The sequence below is a fragment of the Fonsecaea erecta genome, assembly GCF_001651985.1.
Source record: "Fonsecaea erecta strain CBS 125763 chromosome Unknown Scaff1, whole genome shotgun sequence".
In the NCBI taxonomy this organism is placed as follows: Eukaryota; Fungi; Ascomycota; class Eurotiomycetes; order Chaetothyriales; family Herpotrichiellaceae; genus Fonsecaea; species Fonsecaea erecta.
In genome coordinates this window covers 2977066-2994136 of record NW_017387244.1, presented here as the reverse complement: position 1 = coordinate 2994136, position 17071 = coordinate 2977066, and the positions used below count along the sequence as shown (strand labels likewise).

At 52.4% G+C, this 17071-nt stretch overlaps 7 protein-coding genes across 7 annotated transcripts; 4 read left to right on the top strand and 3 right to left on the bottom strand.

Moving 5' to 3' along the window:
• Positions 1 to 230: 230 nt before the first annotated feature.
• Positions 231 to 1216, top strand: AYL99_01054 (hypothetical protein; the record flags this gene model as incomplete). The annotated part of the gene is made up of 2 exons (XM_018832570.1): positions 231 to 617; positions 704 to 1216. 2 exons carry the CDS (start codon positions 231 to 233, stop codon positions 1214 to 1216), a joined length of 900 nt encoding a protein of 299 aa, XP_018698449.1.
• A 2299-nt stretch (positions 1217 to 3515) lies between these two features.
• On the bottom strand, positions 3516 to 4488 carry AYL99_01053 (hypothetical protein; the record flags this gene model as incomplete). Its single annotated transcript, XM_018832569.1, has 2 exons — positions 3516 to 4351; positions 4404 to 4488. The coding sequence occupies 2 exons, from the start codon at positions 4486 to 4488 to the stop codon at positions 3516 to 3518; spliced, it is 921 nt and encodes a 306-aa protein (XP_018698448.1).
• A 764-nt stretch (positions 4489 to 5252) lies between these two features.
• AYL99_01052 (hypothetical protein) lies at positions 5253 to 6262 on the top strand (the record flags this gene model as incomplete). Its single annotated transcript, XM_018832568.1, has 5 exons — positions 5253 to 5292; positions 5341 to 5411; positions 5468 to 5490; positions 5549 to 5607; positions 5655 to 6262. The coding sequence occupies 5 exons, from the start codon at positions 5253 to 5255 to the stop codon at positions 6260 to 6262; spliced, it is 801 nt and encodes a 266-aa protein (XP_018698447.1).
• Positions 6263 to 8003: 1741 nt separating this feature from the next.
• Positions 8004 to 9744, bottom strand: AYL99_01051 (hypothetical protein; the record flags this gene model as incomplete). The annotated part of the gene is made up of 6 exons (XM_018832567.1): positions 8004 to 8311; positions 8376 to 8729; positions 8811 to 8964; positions 9012 to 9135; positions 9205 to 9479; positions 9532 to 9744. 6 exons carry the CDS (start codon positions 9742 to 9744, stop codon positions 8004 to 8006), a joined length of 1428 nt encoding a protein of 475 aa, XP_018698446.1.
• Positions 9745 to 10396: 652 nt separating this feature from the next.
• AYL99_01050 (hypothetical protein) lies at positions 10397 to 11165 on the top strand (the record flags this gene model as incomplete). The annotated part of the gene is made up of 3 exons (XM_018832566.1): positions 10397 to 10592; positions 10651 to 10810; positions 10895 to 11165. The coding sequence occupies 3 exons, from the start codon at positions 10397 to 10399 to the stop codon at positions 11163 to 11165; spliced, it is 627 nt and encodes a 208-aa protein (XP_018698445.1).
• Positions 11166 to 11704: 539 nt separating this feature from the next.
• AYL99_01049 (hypothetical protein) lies at positions 11705 to 12433 on the top strand (the record flags this gene model as incomplete). The annotated part of the gene is made up of 2 exons (XM_018832565.1): positions 11705 to 11998; positions 12137 to 12433. 2 exons carry the CDS (start codon positions 11705 to 11707, stop codon positions 12431 to 12433), a joined length of 591 nt encoding a protein of 196 aa, XP_018698444.1.
• Positions 12434 to 13216: 783 nt separating this feature from the next.
• On the bottom strand, positions 13217 to 15451 carry AYL99_01048 (hypothetical protein; the record flags this gene model as incomplete). Its single annotated transcript, XM_018832564.1, has 4 exons — positions 13217 to 14727; positions 14777 to 15125; positions 15184 to 15306; positions 15359 to 15451. The coding sequence occupies 4 exons, from the start codon at positions 15449 to 15451 to the stop codon at positions 13217 to 13219; spliced, it is 2076 nt and encodes a 691-aa protein (XP_018698443.1).
• Between the last annotated feature and the right edge of the window lie 1620 nt (positions 15452 to 17071).

Genomic DNA, 17071 nt, shown 5'->3' with positions numbered 1-17071 from the left:
AAGACAGGGTTGTCCTTGAAACAGTAGCGAGTCGCAAGGCTGAGGCAATCAACTTCGCTTGCCGCAGCCTGACCCATTACTGAAGGACATGAAACCGCCCAAGCCTTAGTGTTCCAGGTTGAACCCCAGATCTCACCACCTCAATGCATTGGAACGAGTGTGGCCTGATCCGAGCCCGGGCCACATCAGTGCACTGCACAAAGTACAATAACAGGACACTATTCCCCGCCATGGCGACACTACTACAAGTGCAAGATGGTGATCAGACAGACCACCCAGTCACTGACGAGCAGAAAGAGGGTAGCTCGACTCTCTCAAGCCCCGATCCCTTCGCACGGACTGCTGACAGGCCGGGAGAGGTGATTCCACCTCAAAAGTCTGAAACACCCATAGAGTCTCACGCATCCCTCCGGGCGAGAATGGTGCTCTCGACGGTTATTGCCCTCATAACATGCCCGGCCATGCTGGCAACAGCGGAAGCAATACGGCAGGGGCAGGCAAAGGATAGGCGAGAAGAACACCGTGCCCGACGATGCAACCTGGTCGCGACATGCGTGAAGGCGTCGAGCAGAAGTCAAGAGATTGATGGTCGACGGATCATTTTGCGGGATCAGAAAGTGAGTGAGGAGGCTGTATTTTCTTCGTGTGGTGGAGCCTCTAGTTATTGAAGACTATGGGTGTGCTGATGTCGATGGTCATCTAGCTCTATGTCGACAACCCATCCACGAAGCCGAGTGGTATTGGTACTGATGATGAGATTAATGTCGACGACGGCGACTGCGAACGAGAAAACGCAGACAAGAAACCATGCCACCACCCCTTTTCTGGATACTTCCTCCCATATCCTGAAACAACGTACGAAGGCCTCGTCTCGACAATCTCTGACATCCCGCCCATGTTGAACTGGATCTATGTGGACAAAGACACCTACGAGGTCAAATACGGGATCCGGGTAGATGCCCAGCCCCACGTAACAGGGCCGTGGGATTGTACAAGGCAAGACCGTCGAGTGACTCTGGAAGGATGGGAAGGTTTTGTGGTCGTGGAAGAAGAGCCTGGATTGTGGGCTCTATATTTTGATCGTGAAGATGATGGCCTGCGAGCAAAGGTTCCCCAGGGAAAAAGGGTATTGGAAGTCGAATTGTGGAGGAGGGAGAAGCGGTGGAAAAAGGACCCAGGCCTGCGGCAGCTGGAGCAGGCGAAACAAAACACTTGAAGTACGTGGTGAATAGATAAGGAGTTCTGCCAAGTGCACATGCAATAGCATAGAGGGCGAGGATCTAAGTGGTCTATCCCAGATGTCCAAAGCTGTAGGGCTGCCACTTGGAATCAATAGTGATAAGGGCACTTCGTTTCGATGCATGATGTAAACGATGCTGAGACATTTCCGATGGATTAGTGACTCAAAGTTCAACACCACCGTGAGTGCCATAGAGACGTAGGCCTGCGACAGTGAGGGCTCGGGGTTGTCCACAGTGTAGGAGATGCCGACGGTGTTGGGATTCGATGCGACAATAGGTGCTTCATCGGCGAACATCATGAGCAGAGTGGCCTGACGGCCTCGTTCCCAAAGAAGAGGTCGAGGACTGAGACCCACAACAAAGTAGGAGAGGGTAGATGCCACCATTGACGAGACTGTCGCTCCCCGTTATAATGTCGATGATGTATATAGGTCAAGACAACCTCCCCAAAAGTCGATAGTGTCGAGGTTGAGAGTCCTTAGTGAGACTGAAAACCAAGAATGACGACTTCGTCTTCCGGAGATATAACAGCTTTCAGACTCGGGGACGAGTATGTTACAGTTAAAGCAACAGAGGTTGTACCAGATGAAAAACTGATCGTTCGGCGCAGGACTGCGACAAACCCACAAAGACCAGAAAGTGTAGAGGTCTCATTGAACAGCCTCTTCGGGCAGTTGGAGTGTGTGGACAAAATACTGGTGTATGCTTTTGGTGCCTTTGACCGATATTACATCTGTTGGCTGGATAGGCAGGGAGGATACCGGCAAGGTGAGAAGGAGTGCGTGTCGTTTCTTCGAGAAGGAGCCACCATTTGACTGGGTTCTTTGTGCAGAAAGACACGGACTACCACGCGCCCTCGATGAATGGCTTTTCCCTCCCGATGGGTCAACTAGAGACCTAGAGAGCCTCCAAGTATCCCTCGGCCATAACGATGAATACTTCGCCTTCGACCAGTATGAGCGGATATCACACATCAATACCAATATGCGGAAAACTGTGAGCGGCGCAAACCAGAAATCACCCACACAAGCTGCGGTAAAAGAGTGTCAGGCAGTGGTAATCAGAAGAAAAGCGTATACCTTTTCGCACCCGGACGATGTTCAAAAGCACGATCAACAGCCTTTGTCAATACAATCGCGGCAGGGAACCAAGAAGAGAATCAGACCACGAAGCATTGCAGTAGCGGGAGTGCTGTCAGTGAAATCGTCACACGAGAGGAACACAAGCCAGGGGAATGCGGTGATGAGAGAATGGCCGTCCAGGACAACTGTACACTGGGGCCATCCTGGCTCGATCCGACGTCCCGAATATTCAGACGCTGGAGTCCAGACAGATCCAGTAGGGTATGGGCGTCAAGATGCTGGAGGGGATATCGCAACGAAACCGAGGAGGTCTTATGTTTCTTCCATCTCATCTTTTTCGTCCTTGCTTTCCGGCAGCTCTTCCGCAACAATGGATTCAGCCATCTCCCTTTCGAGCAACTCCTCCATGTGTTTGAGGAACCCTATTAGTATGGGAGCGATGAATCGATACTTCAGAGGAAGTCAGTACCGGCTTGGAGACGCCCTTATTAGAGCCTCCCCTGCTGGGATTGGTGCTCACTAAGCCGGTTATCGGAAGGGTGGCAGCGATGAGTGCCTAATATCAAACATCTGTAGAGGATACTTTCGTCCTCAGCCGGAGTACGATAGTCCGTTCGTGAAGAAATCCCTCCCAACGGAGAGATGGATTCTGCGTTAGCTGATGGATACTTTGTGGAGATCGAGACAATGAAAAGCGCGCTTTCTGGTTGGTCTTTTCTTTTCCGGGAAGATCTCTAGTTCAGCGATGGAACGTTGGTAGTCCTGTCTCCAGCGTAATGGCACCCCCCCTGCGTGGAGACAGCATATCGGGGGCTGAGACATAATTAGGAAGATTGAGAGACAACATCTGAGTAGATGAACTGATGATGTAGCTAGGTCGGAAGCATGAAAGCGGCCCTGGCACAAGAAAATGAATGGACTGATGAAAAGGCGCACAAATTGAGGCTGGATGGGTTTGAGTCAGTCGCCCTTGACAAAATGACACCTGCCTCAAAATCTGCTCGAGGGTGATATCTGTTTGTCTATATGCCCATAAGCTCTGAGGCCCCAAATGCTACCAGGGCAACGGGTATTTCCTTGTGATTGTCGGTCAGCTCCAACCCACATGAAAACGACCTTGTTAGAAGCCAGCCTCGCTCAGACGCCTTCGCCATGAGGAATAAAATCATTGTGCAGGCAAACGGAACCAGACCTACTTCACAATCAAGCTGGCACTGGGCACGAGCTTTAGATCCTTCAGACTCTCCCCAAAGTATTCCTGGTCGAAGACCTTTCTGGGGAAGTTCTGCGTGAAGCTTTCGACGTCGCGACCGGTTTCCTCTCCCACAGCCGCTGCAACCTCGAACAAAGTTGTTTCGACTGGGAAGGTTTTCATGATATTTCCTGTCGAGGTCTGCAACCTCAACCGTGTCTCCTTGTACTCCGACGCTGGCTTGGGAACTGCTGGAGCTGCTGTCGGAGGGGGGGCGGCTGCGACTGGAGGTGCCATCCCAGCGCGCTGAGCCTTTTCCCGCTCCGCTCGCAATCTGCGTTCCTCTTTGTCGGCGGCGATCTTGGCTTGAATCCTCTTCTTTGCTTCAATTTCCTCTTGCTTTTCTCGTCTCTTCTTCTCGGCCTCCTTAATCTGCTCTTTGGCCTTGAGTTGCTCCTTAAGATCTTCTGTTTCCTTGGTCTTCTTCCGGTTGATTTGTTCATTGCGCTTCTTGTCGACCTTGTCTTGTTCTGACTGGACTGCTCGCTTGGCTGCCAGTTTCTCTCTCAACTCTGCAAGCTTGGCTTTTTTCTCTTCTTCGGTCAAGGGCGCGATTTCTTCAGTTGATTCCGAGAAGTCGGTGTGGCCGGACTTTGATGCGTGGAACTCGGCCTGAGTGGTCCCTCTAAACTTCTTCCCACACTCGTTGCACACCAGACTGCGCGCCTCCTCCGCCTCCTCCGCCGCCTTTGCCGCCGCCGCTGCGTCTTTCTCGGCCTTCAGTTCTTCTAATGACTTTGACGAGTTCGCATCGAGCCAGTCGATCGCGTCTGCCACTGTATCATCGTTCAGCATAGATCGAAGGCGTCGAAGGTTCGGGCTACTTACAACTACCTGTATTCTTCAATGCCATCTCACTGCGTTCCTTGTCGAAGCCCATCATGACCAGTTGATCCAGATCAGATGTCGCCATCTTTGCTTTCAGTGTGTGTCTTTTGGGTTCCTTGAGGAGTTTTTTGGGTCCAGGCTGCCGTGGGAGGAAGATGAAGGAGAGGTTGTGGAACTTAGAGGCGGGGGATATTTATGTAGGTGCAGGTGGTGGCGGAACTGGTGGCTTGAGTGGGAACGTGACGGTGAGGGCGAAGACACGGAGTCAGAGGATACAGATACTGCTGGCGATTGCCTCTAGGGCAGCAAACGCTCATCTACTCGAGAGGGTACAACGAGGGTGCGGGGAGTCGACGTGAATTTACGGAGGATTGTGGTTGATGCGGGACACTCATTAGGCTATCTGAGGCTACCACGGTGGTGACGCTGCTAAGCAGGTACCTAAGGGTAAAAGTAGCTAGAGGACTTTAGCCTCACTAGCCCGCAGCGTCATCACCCCCAGCGCCCAGCGTATTGCCCACCAGCTTTCATCTGGGCGTCTGTAGCTCCTCCTTGTAAGTGCCACCGGCCCCATGTCTAGCACAACCGGCTTCCAGCCTCTCTAAATCCCGGTCATTGCTTCTTGTCACTGTGACTGCCCAGCACCTCTAGGTCGTCATAGTCCATCCCCTTCCGTTGCTTCGCTAAACCACTAGGCCTTTGCTGAACAATCCACTCGACTATCTCCATCGATTCCACACGTTCGCAGAATCCTTTACTCTAACATCCTTCTATCTTGCTCTTCTGACACTCTCCAATTGCCATTATCCTCGCTGCAAGACTGCGCATCGTCTCCGTCGACAACCCGTCATGTCTGTAGATCTCCAGCCAGCCGAACTGGGCTTCCGACGTCAGTACCCTCACTCCAACAACACATCCCACACTTACGCTTGAGCAGGCCCTTTCAACCGCGAAGTTACAGAGATCCTCAAACTTACAAATACCAATACCCAGCCTGTGGCCTTCAAGGTACGACCCTCTCCGTCTGTCAAGTGATCCCGGGCATACTAACGGATGGTGAACAGGTTAAGACCACAGCCCCTAAGCAGTGAGTTTTGCGCCCGAAAAACAGAAGGAAATAAAGGATACATTCTAATATGGATCAGATACTGTGTGCGACCGAATTCGGGTATCATCGCACCCAATGAATCGGTCGACGTTCAAGGTGCGATGTGGCGTTCTGGCATACACTACAGTAGCTAACCTCTGCAGTCCTCCTACAAGCTATGAAGGAAGAACCTCCACTGGATGCCAAATGTCGGGATAAGTTCCTCGTTCAGTCCGTTCTCACTTCAGCCGATCAAGATCCCAATGTCACAACCCTTTGGCAAACGGTGGAGAAGACGGCCAAAAACACCATCCAGGAAAGGAAGATCCGTGTCAACTTCCTCCCGGCCGCAGCTGCTACACCCAACGGTGTGTCTTCCCACGAAGAACAACCGCCGGCCTATTCCTCCCCGACGCCCCAATTCGGTTCACCCGCTCAGCAAACCTCAACGAATGCATCCGCCGCGGAATCCGTGAAGTCGGCTGTGACCAATGCCGCGGAAGCAACTGGCCTCACCGCTGCCGCTTCCTCCGTTGCCACCGCTGTGCCCACGTCGAACGAAGACTTGAAGGAGCAGTTAGCAGCAGCAAAGGCCCAGATTACAAAATTGACAGGCCAACTGCAAGATCCACAATTCCGGCAGAGAAAGGCGCAAGAGGCGAACGAGAAAGTCCAGGCGGTCGTACAACAGAGCCACGAGTCAGGGGTCCCGTTGCAAATCGTGGCTGCCCTATGCCTTCTCAGCTTCCTCATCGCTTACCTCTTTTTCTAGAGGGAGCCAATCTAGCTTGGATATTTGGATTGTTTGAAGCAGACAAGGAATACTCTTCTGTGGTAGCAGAACGCGCCACGCAGAGACGAAATGAGACGAGTTCGCAGGGACCGGTGGATTGTGTGGAGTTACGCGCAACATCAGGGTTGTGCTGGATGGAGGAAGTCAGTGGTGCGCTTCCCTCGATATCTTAAGACGGTCGGCAAGTGAGATCGAGTATCGACGTCCCGAGAAAACGTGTCACACGGAGACAAGTAATGGAGCAAGGAGCATTCATTGTGTGCTGAGGTGTGTATGGATTTTTCCAATGTAAGCTTAGAACGAGTAAGAGTACGTCAACATTCAGGTTTCAGAGACCAAAAACAAAAATGAGTACAGTTCTGCAAGTGGCATATTCTTGTTTCTCCAGGAGCTGAACGTGCAATCCAGGCTTCTGTTTCTATTGCGGCATGTGCGCCTTGTGGTGGACACCAGCCTCAATCGTACACGTGCTTGACACGGTTTCGGAAAAAATGTATATTATTCGTACACGAATCTCCGGCCCCCGTTTCGTTGGAAGAACGTGGACAGATACCTCCCGGGGTTCATCCCCTTCATGCTGAATAGCCCCAGCTGGCGCCCAACGGTGACGGAACGACTCAGATCACGCAGCCCATCCACCGGCCGATGCCATTTCATTCAACTTCTGAGTCTACAGCCTGGGGTGCCGTATGGTTGCCTGGGTCCTGATTCTCGCCGACTCCAGATCAACTCAACCCATATTTTCGAAATAGAAGGATATCGAGTGTTGAGTGGCTTGGAGGTAAGGTGCATTGGTCATATCAGACGTTGAAATTACGGACCTACGTACCGCATTATATGGGGAGTTTTCTCCCTCAACAAATGAAGAGCTGCTGGGAGGGGATTCGATCTTCCAGTTCTTGATACAAGATGCGAAATTTGCATGCGGAAGTACACATCATCTCGACAATCTTTGTATTCCATATGCTTCTTGACCGAGGAACAGGCAGGTTCCTCGCTTGGGGGGAAGTGCAATCTAACGGCGGCGGAGGCCTTCCGGGGCAGCATTCCAAGCACGACACCGGCCGCGGTAGATCGACAGAGTTGAATTACCTCCCAGCACCATAGCGCTGGCTTCGCAAAGCCGTTGGACGGATTGCTCGTCGTCATTGCTTGGGGCATAAAGGGCCCGAAGGAGCTGAGCGAGGAATCCCTTTCAAACTCGGGTCTGGGGGAAGAGATCCCACGGCCGACAGCACGACAGGAACTCCCTCCCAAAGACGACAAGGACACGACGAGAAGAAAATATCAGACCAGGAACGAGTACCATGCTTGGCCCAAGTAGGGATCCGTCACATACTCAACCCACCCACCCTTCTCCTCGTCCTCCGTTACGCACTGTTTTGGAGGTTCCATGTGCCGGTTCGAACGGGCAAGATGTGTCACAGTCAGTGCTGAATCTTGAAGACAAGATCATTTCTTCCTGCCAAATGGTCAAGGCGTTTTGGTGTCTAGCCAACGGTTTTCATCAGTGCCTCACAGCGAGTCCGCAGGGTTGTGGATATGACAGTTCTCTTACCACCACGAGCATCGAGCCACACGACTATTTTACAAAGAAATACAACAACTCAGTCTCGCCAGCACATCTTTGAAAATCAATCGTGAGTCGACGCCTCGAGAAGTAAGTGAAATCCGTCGACCTGTTTGCAGAAATGTCTAGCACCAAATGGCTTCGATTTGTTCATCCGACAGGTTCTTGAGCTTGCACATCCACCGTGACTCCAAGATCACGGTATAGGCGGTCACAGCACCGCCTCATGGTATCATGCCTGAGCACAAATTCGTCAAACAGATCGCGAAGTTGTGCCAGGTCGTACTCTCTCTGCCCAAAATATTGTGAATCGACCCCGAGGCTGCTCAGGTACGCCTCTCTCTCCCGATCCGGGCTCTGTGCAAGGTCGATCTTCCAAACGTTCGTCAACCAGTAAGCGGCTAAGAGGAGCTGAAGTTTCCGCAGCGCCGCATGGACGTCATTTCGTGCATTTTTGACTGCATAAACAATAATTTAGAGACCGGCAAGTCAAATATCGATAATTGTTCTGGTGGGTCTTACGGGTCTCATTATGGCGCTGGGTTTGGACACAATCAACGGCTATTCGCTCCGCACAAGCTGACCCTCCGATAGCACCAATTATTCCTGCAAGTGCGAGGCTGCTGGCCGTGCCTCCCGTTACCCAGGTGTAGATACAGCATCCGGCAACGACAGGACCACCAAAGAAGTAGACAGCAGCATAAAGAGCGACTAGACCGCCACCGATAGCTCCAGCCCCGACTTTTCTGTTTGTGTCACTTTTCTTGTTTTTGACGGTGGTGGTAAGGTCACGCGAAGCCTGGTCCGCACCTGGGAAAAGCAATGACATTTTGCGGACGGCGACGATAGCCTCCATAACATCCTCGGGTCGTGCATCTGAAGCCCAATCAGTATATTGCTCTTCCAGGGCGAAGGATAGAAGACTCGAAAAGGCAAGGATGACGTCTCATCACTGACTTTGGCTGTCACAAACTGTCTGGAGCCTCGAGACCGCGGAGCCATAGGCTTCCTGGAATACTTGTCTTGCTCTTGTGATTGGTTGCAAGATTTCCTGAAGCACTCTTTCATCATTGAGCTGAGAGCCACGACTCGGAATCTGAATGTCGTGTAACTTGATGGATTTAGTGGTAGATTGTGATAACGGGGTTAAGAACGTACCTCTTGTGCTATTTCGATCACCCTTAAGAGCTCTTCCTGTGCGGATCTTTGCACCGCACCTTGAGCGCCTGCCATCGGCAATGCGTGCCTCACAAGGATGGCAACCACTTCAGCTGTGAGGAGTCTGCGGTCGATGTCAGTAACCTTGAATTCCAAGACACTCGGCTCCGGGCCTGAGGTGATAGACACCTACACGCTGTCCCTAAGGAAGTCCAGCTGATTCTCAACGATATGATGGACGGGGATTGTTTCAATCCGCAAGTTCTGAACCATGATGCCAAATGCGTATTCGTGTCTCCAGCTGTCTTCTACCCCAACCGCATAGACATTGAGACAAATGAACGGGCTGCCAAAGAAGGTTCGGAACTCTGCAAGCGTCGTGAGCGACTTGAGGCTGTTCCATAGGTGCCTGCACTCCGATGCGGCGACGTCGCTCGCATGGCGGTGGTGTTGATGTACAAGATTGACCTTTTGAACAAGACTCAGTTTCCGATTTCAATACCTAGAGCAAGTCACTCACCTGGACTGGAACAATACAGCGAGGGTTACCGCTGCCCGGTGTGAGTGGTACCTGCCGACAATCCCAGGGATAGGAGAGAGGAGCTCGACGACGGCACGCTTCAAGATAGTCGTTGATTAGGCTGTGAAACGCGACATTGTGCTGTTCTGATTCTCCCACGGGGCTTTGATGCCAATATTGAAGCCGGAGGATGAGCCCACCGTCTTGTGCCATTAGGCCAGGTGCTAAGGATAGTTCTGACAAGGTGAGGAAGTAATCTTGGTTCTCCAGAGAGGATAACGGTATGGAGTGGGAGGAGTCCTTGAAAAGCCATCATATGCCGTGAGGCTGCGCACTCGAGGTGCGTGCGCCGGCGACGACTCGAGGTGGTCAGCTCTGCTCTCTGCATATCTGCAGCCTTTGGCATTGGCTCACAGTCTTGAGTGGGCAGCTGGGCAGGGTTGGAAGAGGGAGAAGGCAACTCGTCAGGCAACGACTATGATGGGGTTCGCAGAACTTCGCACTACTGCAAACCCACGTCGGTAGCAGCCGCTGGCAACGCGCCCCAGATACCTCTTAGGGGGCTCTGTTCTGCGTGTTCATTATTAACCCGTAGGCGACCTTACTCGCTGGGTGCCCGCCTAGCGAGGCCTAGTGGGCCCCCACCAGCAGTGTTTCGGGGCCCCGTCACCACTACCACATAATACGGCGTACCTCATACACCTCTCAGCCTCATCCGGTTTACTCGTTCCTCGTCCAGTATCCCCCCACCACTCACCCTGTCATGCAACATCAAAACGATATTGATTCTTTGGACTCAGGGGATCCCGACGACTCACAAGCACTTCTTCCCCCACGACCGAAGGGAAATGGCGGTCCTGCTGGGATGGCTTCGACCGGAGCAGACATCTCGACTTTGCCGCCACCACAGGACGACGTGTCTCATCTGAGTGCCGCAGAAATATGGCGATATTTCGAGGAATACAAGAGATCTGCCATATTCCATCTGAAAAGATATCTCGATCATCGTAAGACTATCGTGCAGGAAGGCGGAACCTTGGGATCGGACTCTCTAGAACTCGGTGAGATATGTGCAGTGCACAATGTGGGATCTCATGCCCTGACTACCTGCATCTACAGTGTTGCAGACGCGGCCTCCGGCATCCAGTCCTGTCTGGGCTCTGAAAGCGGCTCGGGACAATCTCAAGAATGAACTTGACATCTGCATACGCTTGCTGGATGTCCTCTACACCAAGTCAAGCACAAGGTTTACCATGTTCTCCCTCCTTAGTGTGGCTTTGTACGTAACACAAACCCTGAAGCACCCTTTCCTAGCCTGTGAGACGAGAAGACTTCGTACTTCAAACTGACGCATATTAACCAGGGTGGCGACCATCAAGCTGACCGAAAATGGCTTGAGCACAATGGCCACAGTGGCTCGAGGGATCAACATCACCGCGGTCGCAGCCCTTTCGGGGTATCTGGGCTACAAGACTACTTGTTGCGGGTCGATCAGCCTTTGCAAGACAGTAATGCAACGACTCTACCAGAAGACGGTCGACTATACTTTGGAAGAGACCGATCGAAACGATTTGGAGGGGTTTAAATTTGCTGTACTTTGGTGGTCTTTGTTGTTGTCAGTTCGTGGTGACTGATCATGCCGTGGCCATGGCGTTTCATGTTTGTGAACAACACCAATGTTGACTTTGAGCTTGTCGTATACATATACCCATGATCTCTATTGGATGGAAGAGGAGCAACGTAGTCCATAAATCTACTGGAAACACACTACTTCTACAACTGACTATTATGGGAGGCTGGACCCTTTATCGGCTCCATGGGTTTCTCGACTTTGTTCAAATTTTGCATCTTTAGCTCTGCCTATCAAACACAGCCCATGGTTGTTGAATTAATATCGCTTTGACCACGTCATTTTGTAGCCTGGAGCCTCTACCTGCACCCTCTCAGTGCCTCTTGGCTCTACTGGCTAAACTTCGGTCTTGGGCCACCATACGAGGCGCGAATTGAAGCGACAACCTTGAGTTTTGTTCCTCGACGTCAAAACCGACCTTTATGTACGACAATAGACTCCTTTTCTCATAATAGCCTCTCACGCCACATCCCCTTTCTTCTGCGAACTCATCACCGACACTGTCCCCTTTTTCTGTCCCTCTACATATATTCCCCGCCAATCATGTCGACCGAAATGGACGTGGACACCGCCCCCCCGGCCGACCCCAAGAACGGCGCCGTCGCCTCGCCTACTGCCACAGCGGACGCCAAAAAGTCGTCTGCAAACGCCGGCGCCGGCGCCGAGGCGCGCACGGCCCAGAATGCGGTCGCGGTGCGCAGCATCGAAGGCTGGATCGTGATCGCGACGAACATCCATGAGGAAGCCACCGAGGAGGACATCCACGACCTCTTCGCTGAGTATGGGGACATCAAGAACTTGCACTTGAACCTGGACCGGAGGACGGGCTACGTCAAGGTATGTACATAATGGCACAAAGCAAAGCACACTCCGGACAGAACAGAAAAGCAAAGAGGCGGAGGGGAACAAAAAGACACATTAATTGATTGCAATACACCGGCTAACTCGGGCCTCTGGGATATTTCTTTTGTGTAGGGCTACGTCCTGATCGAATACCCTACCCAAGTCGAAGCACAGGCCGCGATCAAGGCACTGGACGGCGCAAAGCTCCTCGACCAGACCATCTCCGTCGACTACGCCTTCGTGCGGCCACCGCCAAAGGACAAAGGAAGCCGCGCCAGCGGTGTCGCCAACAAGGGCCGCGGCGCCGGCGGCAGAGGGGGCAGGAGTCGAAGCCGCAGCAAATCGCGGAGCAGGAGCAAGAGCCGGAGTCGGAGCCGCGACAGAGACCGGCGGAGGGACCGTGACGAGGACAAGATGGATAGAGATTGAGAAGCCCCAACGGCGAGAATTTCTGGAAGCCCATCGGAGGGTCTTCCGTGGCACGCATCGTCCCCATAGGACTGGGCCCGGGACACTACCGAGTCCTGCTTAAAGCGGCACTATTCACGACACTGCTTTGAGTCTTCAATGGTACGCTGAGTACCAGGCTCGGCGACCATCTCAGACGATCTGCACATATGAAAATGTGGCTCGTGATGTTTGAATCAACCCTTCATTCAGCCTGGTCGAGAATGGTTGGACACTGCCGACAGATGGTCGGCATCACAGCATGACCTTGGTCCAGGTTGGTCTAACCTTTCCGAACCATTTTTCTCATTTGCTCGCTAATGACATTGCCCAGTTAGTAAGTCCACCACAAACATACTACTACCCTTCAACGTGCGACACTCGCGGTGGACCGATGCTTCGCGGCTGAAGGCTCTTCCGGGGAATATGTCGTGAGAAATGAAATCAAATTCCAAGTTGAACCCAGGAGACCACCTTGCTACATGGCAGCTCGCTGGCGCTTGTCAACCACATCATTATGGTCGGTGACGCAATCCAAACGCGCGACCTTCGAAAAGCCTGTCCTGGTCTTGCCATCCATGGGCCTCTCTTGCTTCCTCCATGAGTCACCCGAACCCACCAGGGTGCGATCAAACAAAAGTAAACCGATAACCAATGCAAAACGAAAACTTGCCTGGTTGCTGATGACCACTCCTGCTTCGAGATTACAGCTCCAGTAGTACCTCGCCAGCTAGTTTTTTCTTCGTCGAACCATTTGACCGTCTCTCACATAAGCGATTGCTCTTCTTCTCGAGTCTTCTTGACCGGCGGTTGAATCGTATCGACAATTTCCAGGTCGATAGTCGAATGAAGCCCCTTCTTTCCGAATGGACACGTGTACCTGGAGCATCTGGACAAGTTCGAATTGTTTGGACAATGATGCCCTGAATAGCAATCGTGACGTCGGCAGTCGGCACCTTGATCGCACGGCGTCGTGCGAGCTATGTTTCGCAATCCAAGATAAATACTGTCTGAAATCTTCTCGTGGTCGAATGGACACCTTGCATCGCTACAATCGTTTCGCATGTGATGCTCGTTGCACAATGGTCGGTTGTTTACACGCAGTTCGAAAGCTTCATGCTCAGATGGTGTCTGACGCGGAAGTTTCAAGTCAATGCGCTGTCCCAGCTGGTTCAATGCGACGGGAGAGCAAATCGGGCGTGCGAGGGGGCCCGGGTCGGGTTTCGTCACAGCCTGACGTGAAAATGTCGGCGAAAAGTCGTTCGATCTGGCTGCCGCCGACAAGAGGGACGCGCTCGCTGGCGCCGGTGAGGGCGATGATACTTGAGTTGGTACTTTGGACTGCTCGCTTTGGACCATCTCATCCCACGACCCTTCAAACTGCCGAGGAGTCTGTTTCGGCTGAGCGTTGAAGGAACGGTCTTGCTTCCGGTGGCCTTGCTTTTGTCTCCTATTGTGACCATTGTTTTGCCTTCTCCACAAAACAGGCTCGTCATCCACAACTTGTTCAGCTTGTTTCTTTTCCTCTCCCCACGGATCGGCAATGGGGGGTGGTGCGTAACTGTTAGTTGTCGCACTCTCCCAGCTCTGCCCTGCAGCCTTCGATTGACGAGAAGAGTGTGAAGACGTGTCGAGCTTAACAACTCCGACTGAACTTGAGCTGTCCAGTTTGTTCCCGTCGCCGTTCACCTCGACATGTGATTTTGTAGACTTTTGCGAGCTTGAAGCGGATAGCTTCTGCATGTTGTCCATGCTCCCATCAGTCGGATTGTCAGGGCCGGATGAAAGGGCGGCGGCGGGTCGGGAGAGCGGAGCCGTAGACCACTGCTTCGCAGTGGTGGATAGCTTCTGGCTATGGTTCTTGGTCTGACTCGTCGAACTCTCGGAGTTGGACAAAGGGGCGTTGGAATGGGAGGGCAGAGCTGGTTGTCGTAACGGCTGCGAGTGGTCAAGTTGGTTTGGCAGTCGCCGCACATTCATGTCCCCGTTCTGTCGAGCTGGCACATGGCCGTTGGCTGTCCCATTAGCCTGCGTACTGGTCACAGGGATAGACGCGGCCTGTTGAGGAACGCCCTCAATGACAGAGAAGTCAACTGTGTGGAACGGGAGGTTGTAGCCATTGACCATCCCTCCGCCCAGCCGAACGAGAGATGTCTTCGACCTCGTGTAGTCATCGTCGGCGTAAGTCTCAAGAATCTTGTAGTATTCCGATTGGCGATTCAAGGCCAGGAAAAGATGTCTGCAGTGGCAGTTTTCGAGATACAGTTCGTAAAAGTCTAGATATCGTTCAGCAACGGCCCCCAATCCGGATCCACTTGGACCTACACTTCATCTTTGCATCAACAGCCTGATGACCAGCACCACAATCGGAGATTGTGACACCTGTCTCCAGTTTGCCGGCATCTTGAATGAAAGTCCAGAGCTGATCAGGGTCGGGAAGCAAGCCAGCGGTTGAGAGATCGTCGGCTAGCTTTCCAACGTCGATGAAGATGTGCACTACTACCGAAAGGTGGTCGGGCAGGTCATTCTTGTGCTGCGCGCGGGCGAACGCTTTGGCTTCAGTCACGAGAGTGTCGATAGCTGATTTTGCCCCCTCTATTCCTGCTCTTACAAGGTTTGGCTTGAAAAAGTGGTGATTTCCGTCGAAGAGGACCATGACATGTTGAACGCTCGACTGTCATGATGGATCAGTAAATCGACGCACCTGGGATGTGCTAGAGAAGAGGACAAACCAATCGAGATTCGGCTTCCGTCGCCCGCTTGTGCCATTGTCTTCGAGATTCAGTCTGATCCTCAAGATCGTACTTGAGATTCTCACATTCTGCTTCTTTGGCGCTAAGAAGTTGGACTAGTTTCTGGGGGAGTTAGCTGCCGTGGTACTGGTGAGATGGGGAGGATCAACAGCACTTCAAAGACTGCTTCAATCTCGGTGGCCTTAACCCTGTAGTCCTTCTCCAACGACTTCAGCGCAGCCGGAGGTTGCACAGGGCCATCTGCCATCGAAAAGGATTGGCTAGGCGGCAGGCAGAAAAAGAAATATGGACTGCGTTGGGCTGGATAGGTGGGTGTGCAGCTGAGATGATTTCCAAGAAGGGAGGTAATCCTTTCCTCCGCGTATCACGGAGATCACAAGGGCGCCAGAGATAGTGGTACAGGGTGAGAGATTTAAAATTGAATCGTGTGACCGGCGGTCGCGGAAGCGCAAATACCCCTACCCCAGCCAGGCATTGTTGCCTCTTGCTTTCAAAGGTCTGTTGTCCCTCGGTACAAGATACGAGACAAGGGGGAAAGGTACAAAGCACGGAAAGACGAGATGAAAAGGGTAGTGGCATCCAAAGGGTGGACGGGGCCAATTGTGTTGGGATAGATCAGGTACCTACAGGTCTTCTCTGGGGGGTCCTCCCGGGGAGCTCGCTTAGGCGCAGATCTGGCGGGGTTAGGGGGACAAAAGACGCCTTTCTTTCCCACTAAGCAAGCAAGGTTTGGTTTGCTCATCTAAGATAGTGCAGCGAGCTTGCTCGTTGTTGTTATGCCTCTTGAATCAATTCTATCAAACAACATTGTAGTCTCACAAAAGTTCAGGGACAATCGTCGGCCCGTAGGAATATAGGTTACACAAGCAGCTCGGTGGCTAGAAAAAGGGGACCCTGTATCCATACCCATAGGAGCCCTAGATAACAGCCAAATGCAGGGTGTAGGAGAGGGGACCCCACCGAACTTCATCCTGACTGTGGCCCGTCTTATCGGCACTGAGAGCCGAACCATTGTGAGCCTACGAGGACTTAGCCCACACCACGAGATGGGCAACAGAGAGGAGAAATCGGACGGTAATCTCTACCGAGCCAATGAGTATGCCAAGCCAAGACGCTGTGAGCTGATCAGAACATGACTAGTAGCCCAGCCCATCCACCACGGGATCCACCTTCCGCCGCAACCGCCAAACTAGAAATCGACCTTCAAAAATCTTCACCCTCACTTCAACCCAATGTTAGGGAGGACGGCACGATTCATCTCCTTCCAATAATAACAGATTGCACCCCTTCTTTGTCCCTTAACTCACGCACGTGTCCTCCGCTTTTTGCTCTCTGGGCTCTTGCAACACGCAGTTCCCACCGAGGAGGCGGAGGCTCCAGCTCTTTATCAAAGGCGTCTGATCCGGTCCTCCGCCCAACAACGCCAGCGGTTTCCAGGGCATTAAGATGCTATTTTACACTATGAATACTCTACAAGTTGAAAAAACTGGGGTCAAGACGATGATAGACACATTTTCTTGTTTGGAACTTCGGTGTCGTCGGTCTTCCAGACAACCTCTCAAGGGAACGAGCGGAATCTGGATCACAAAAGTGTGTCAGAGTTAACTATTTTCCCAGCTGCGATATCTATACCTTATTGAGATGTTACTTTATGCGTCGTCTTTGCTCTTTGCTTGTGCCTAGTCGTCATCCAGAGAGCCCTACATCACAATGAGATGGACTGGTCCAGAGGCCCCATGACTCTACTGGTCGTCCGCCACACTGGCGTTGAGAATCTGATGAGTAGTCGTTCTGTTTTTGGCCAGTTTATGCTCACTTTTTGTGAAGGCCTGCGTTCAGACTCACACACCTTGGGGAGATTGGAGAC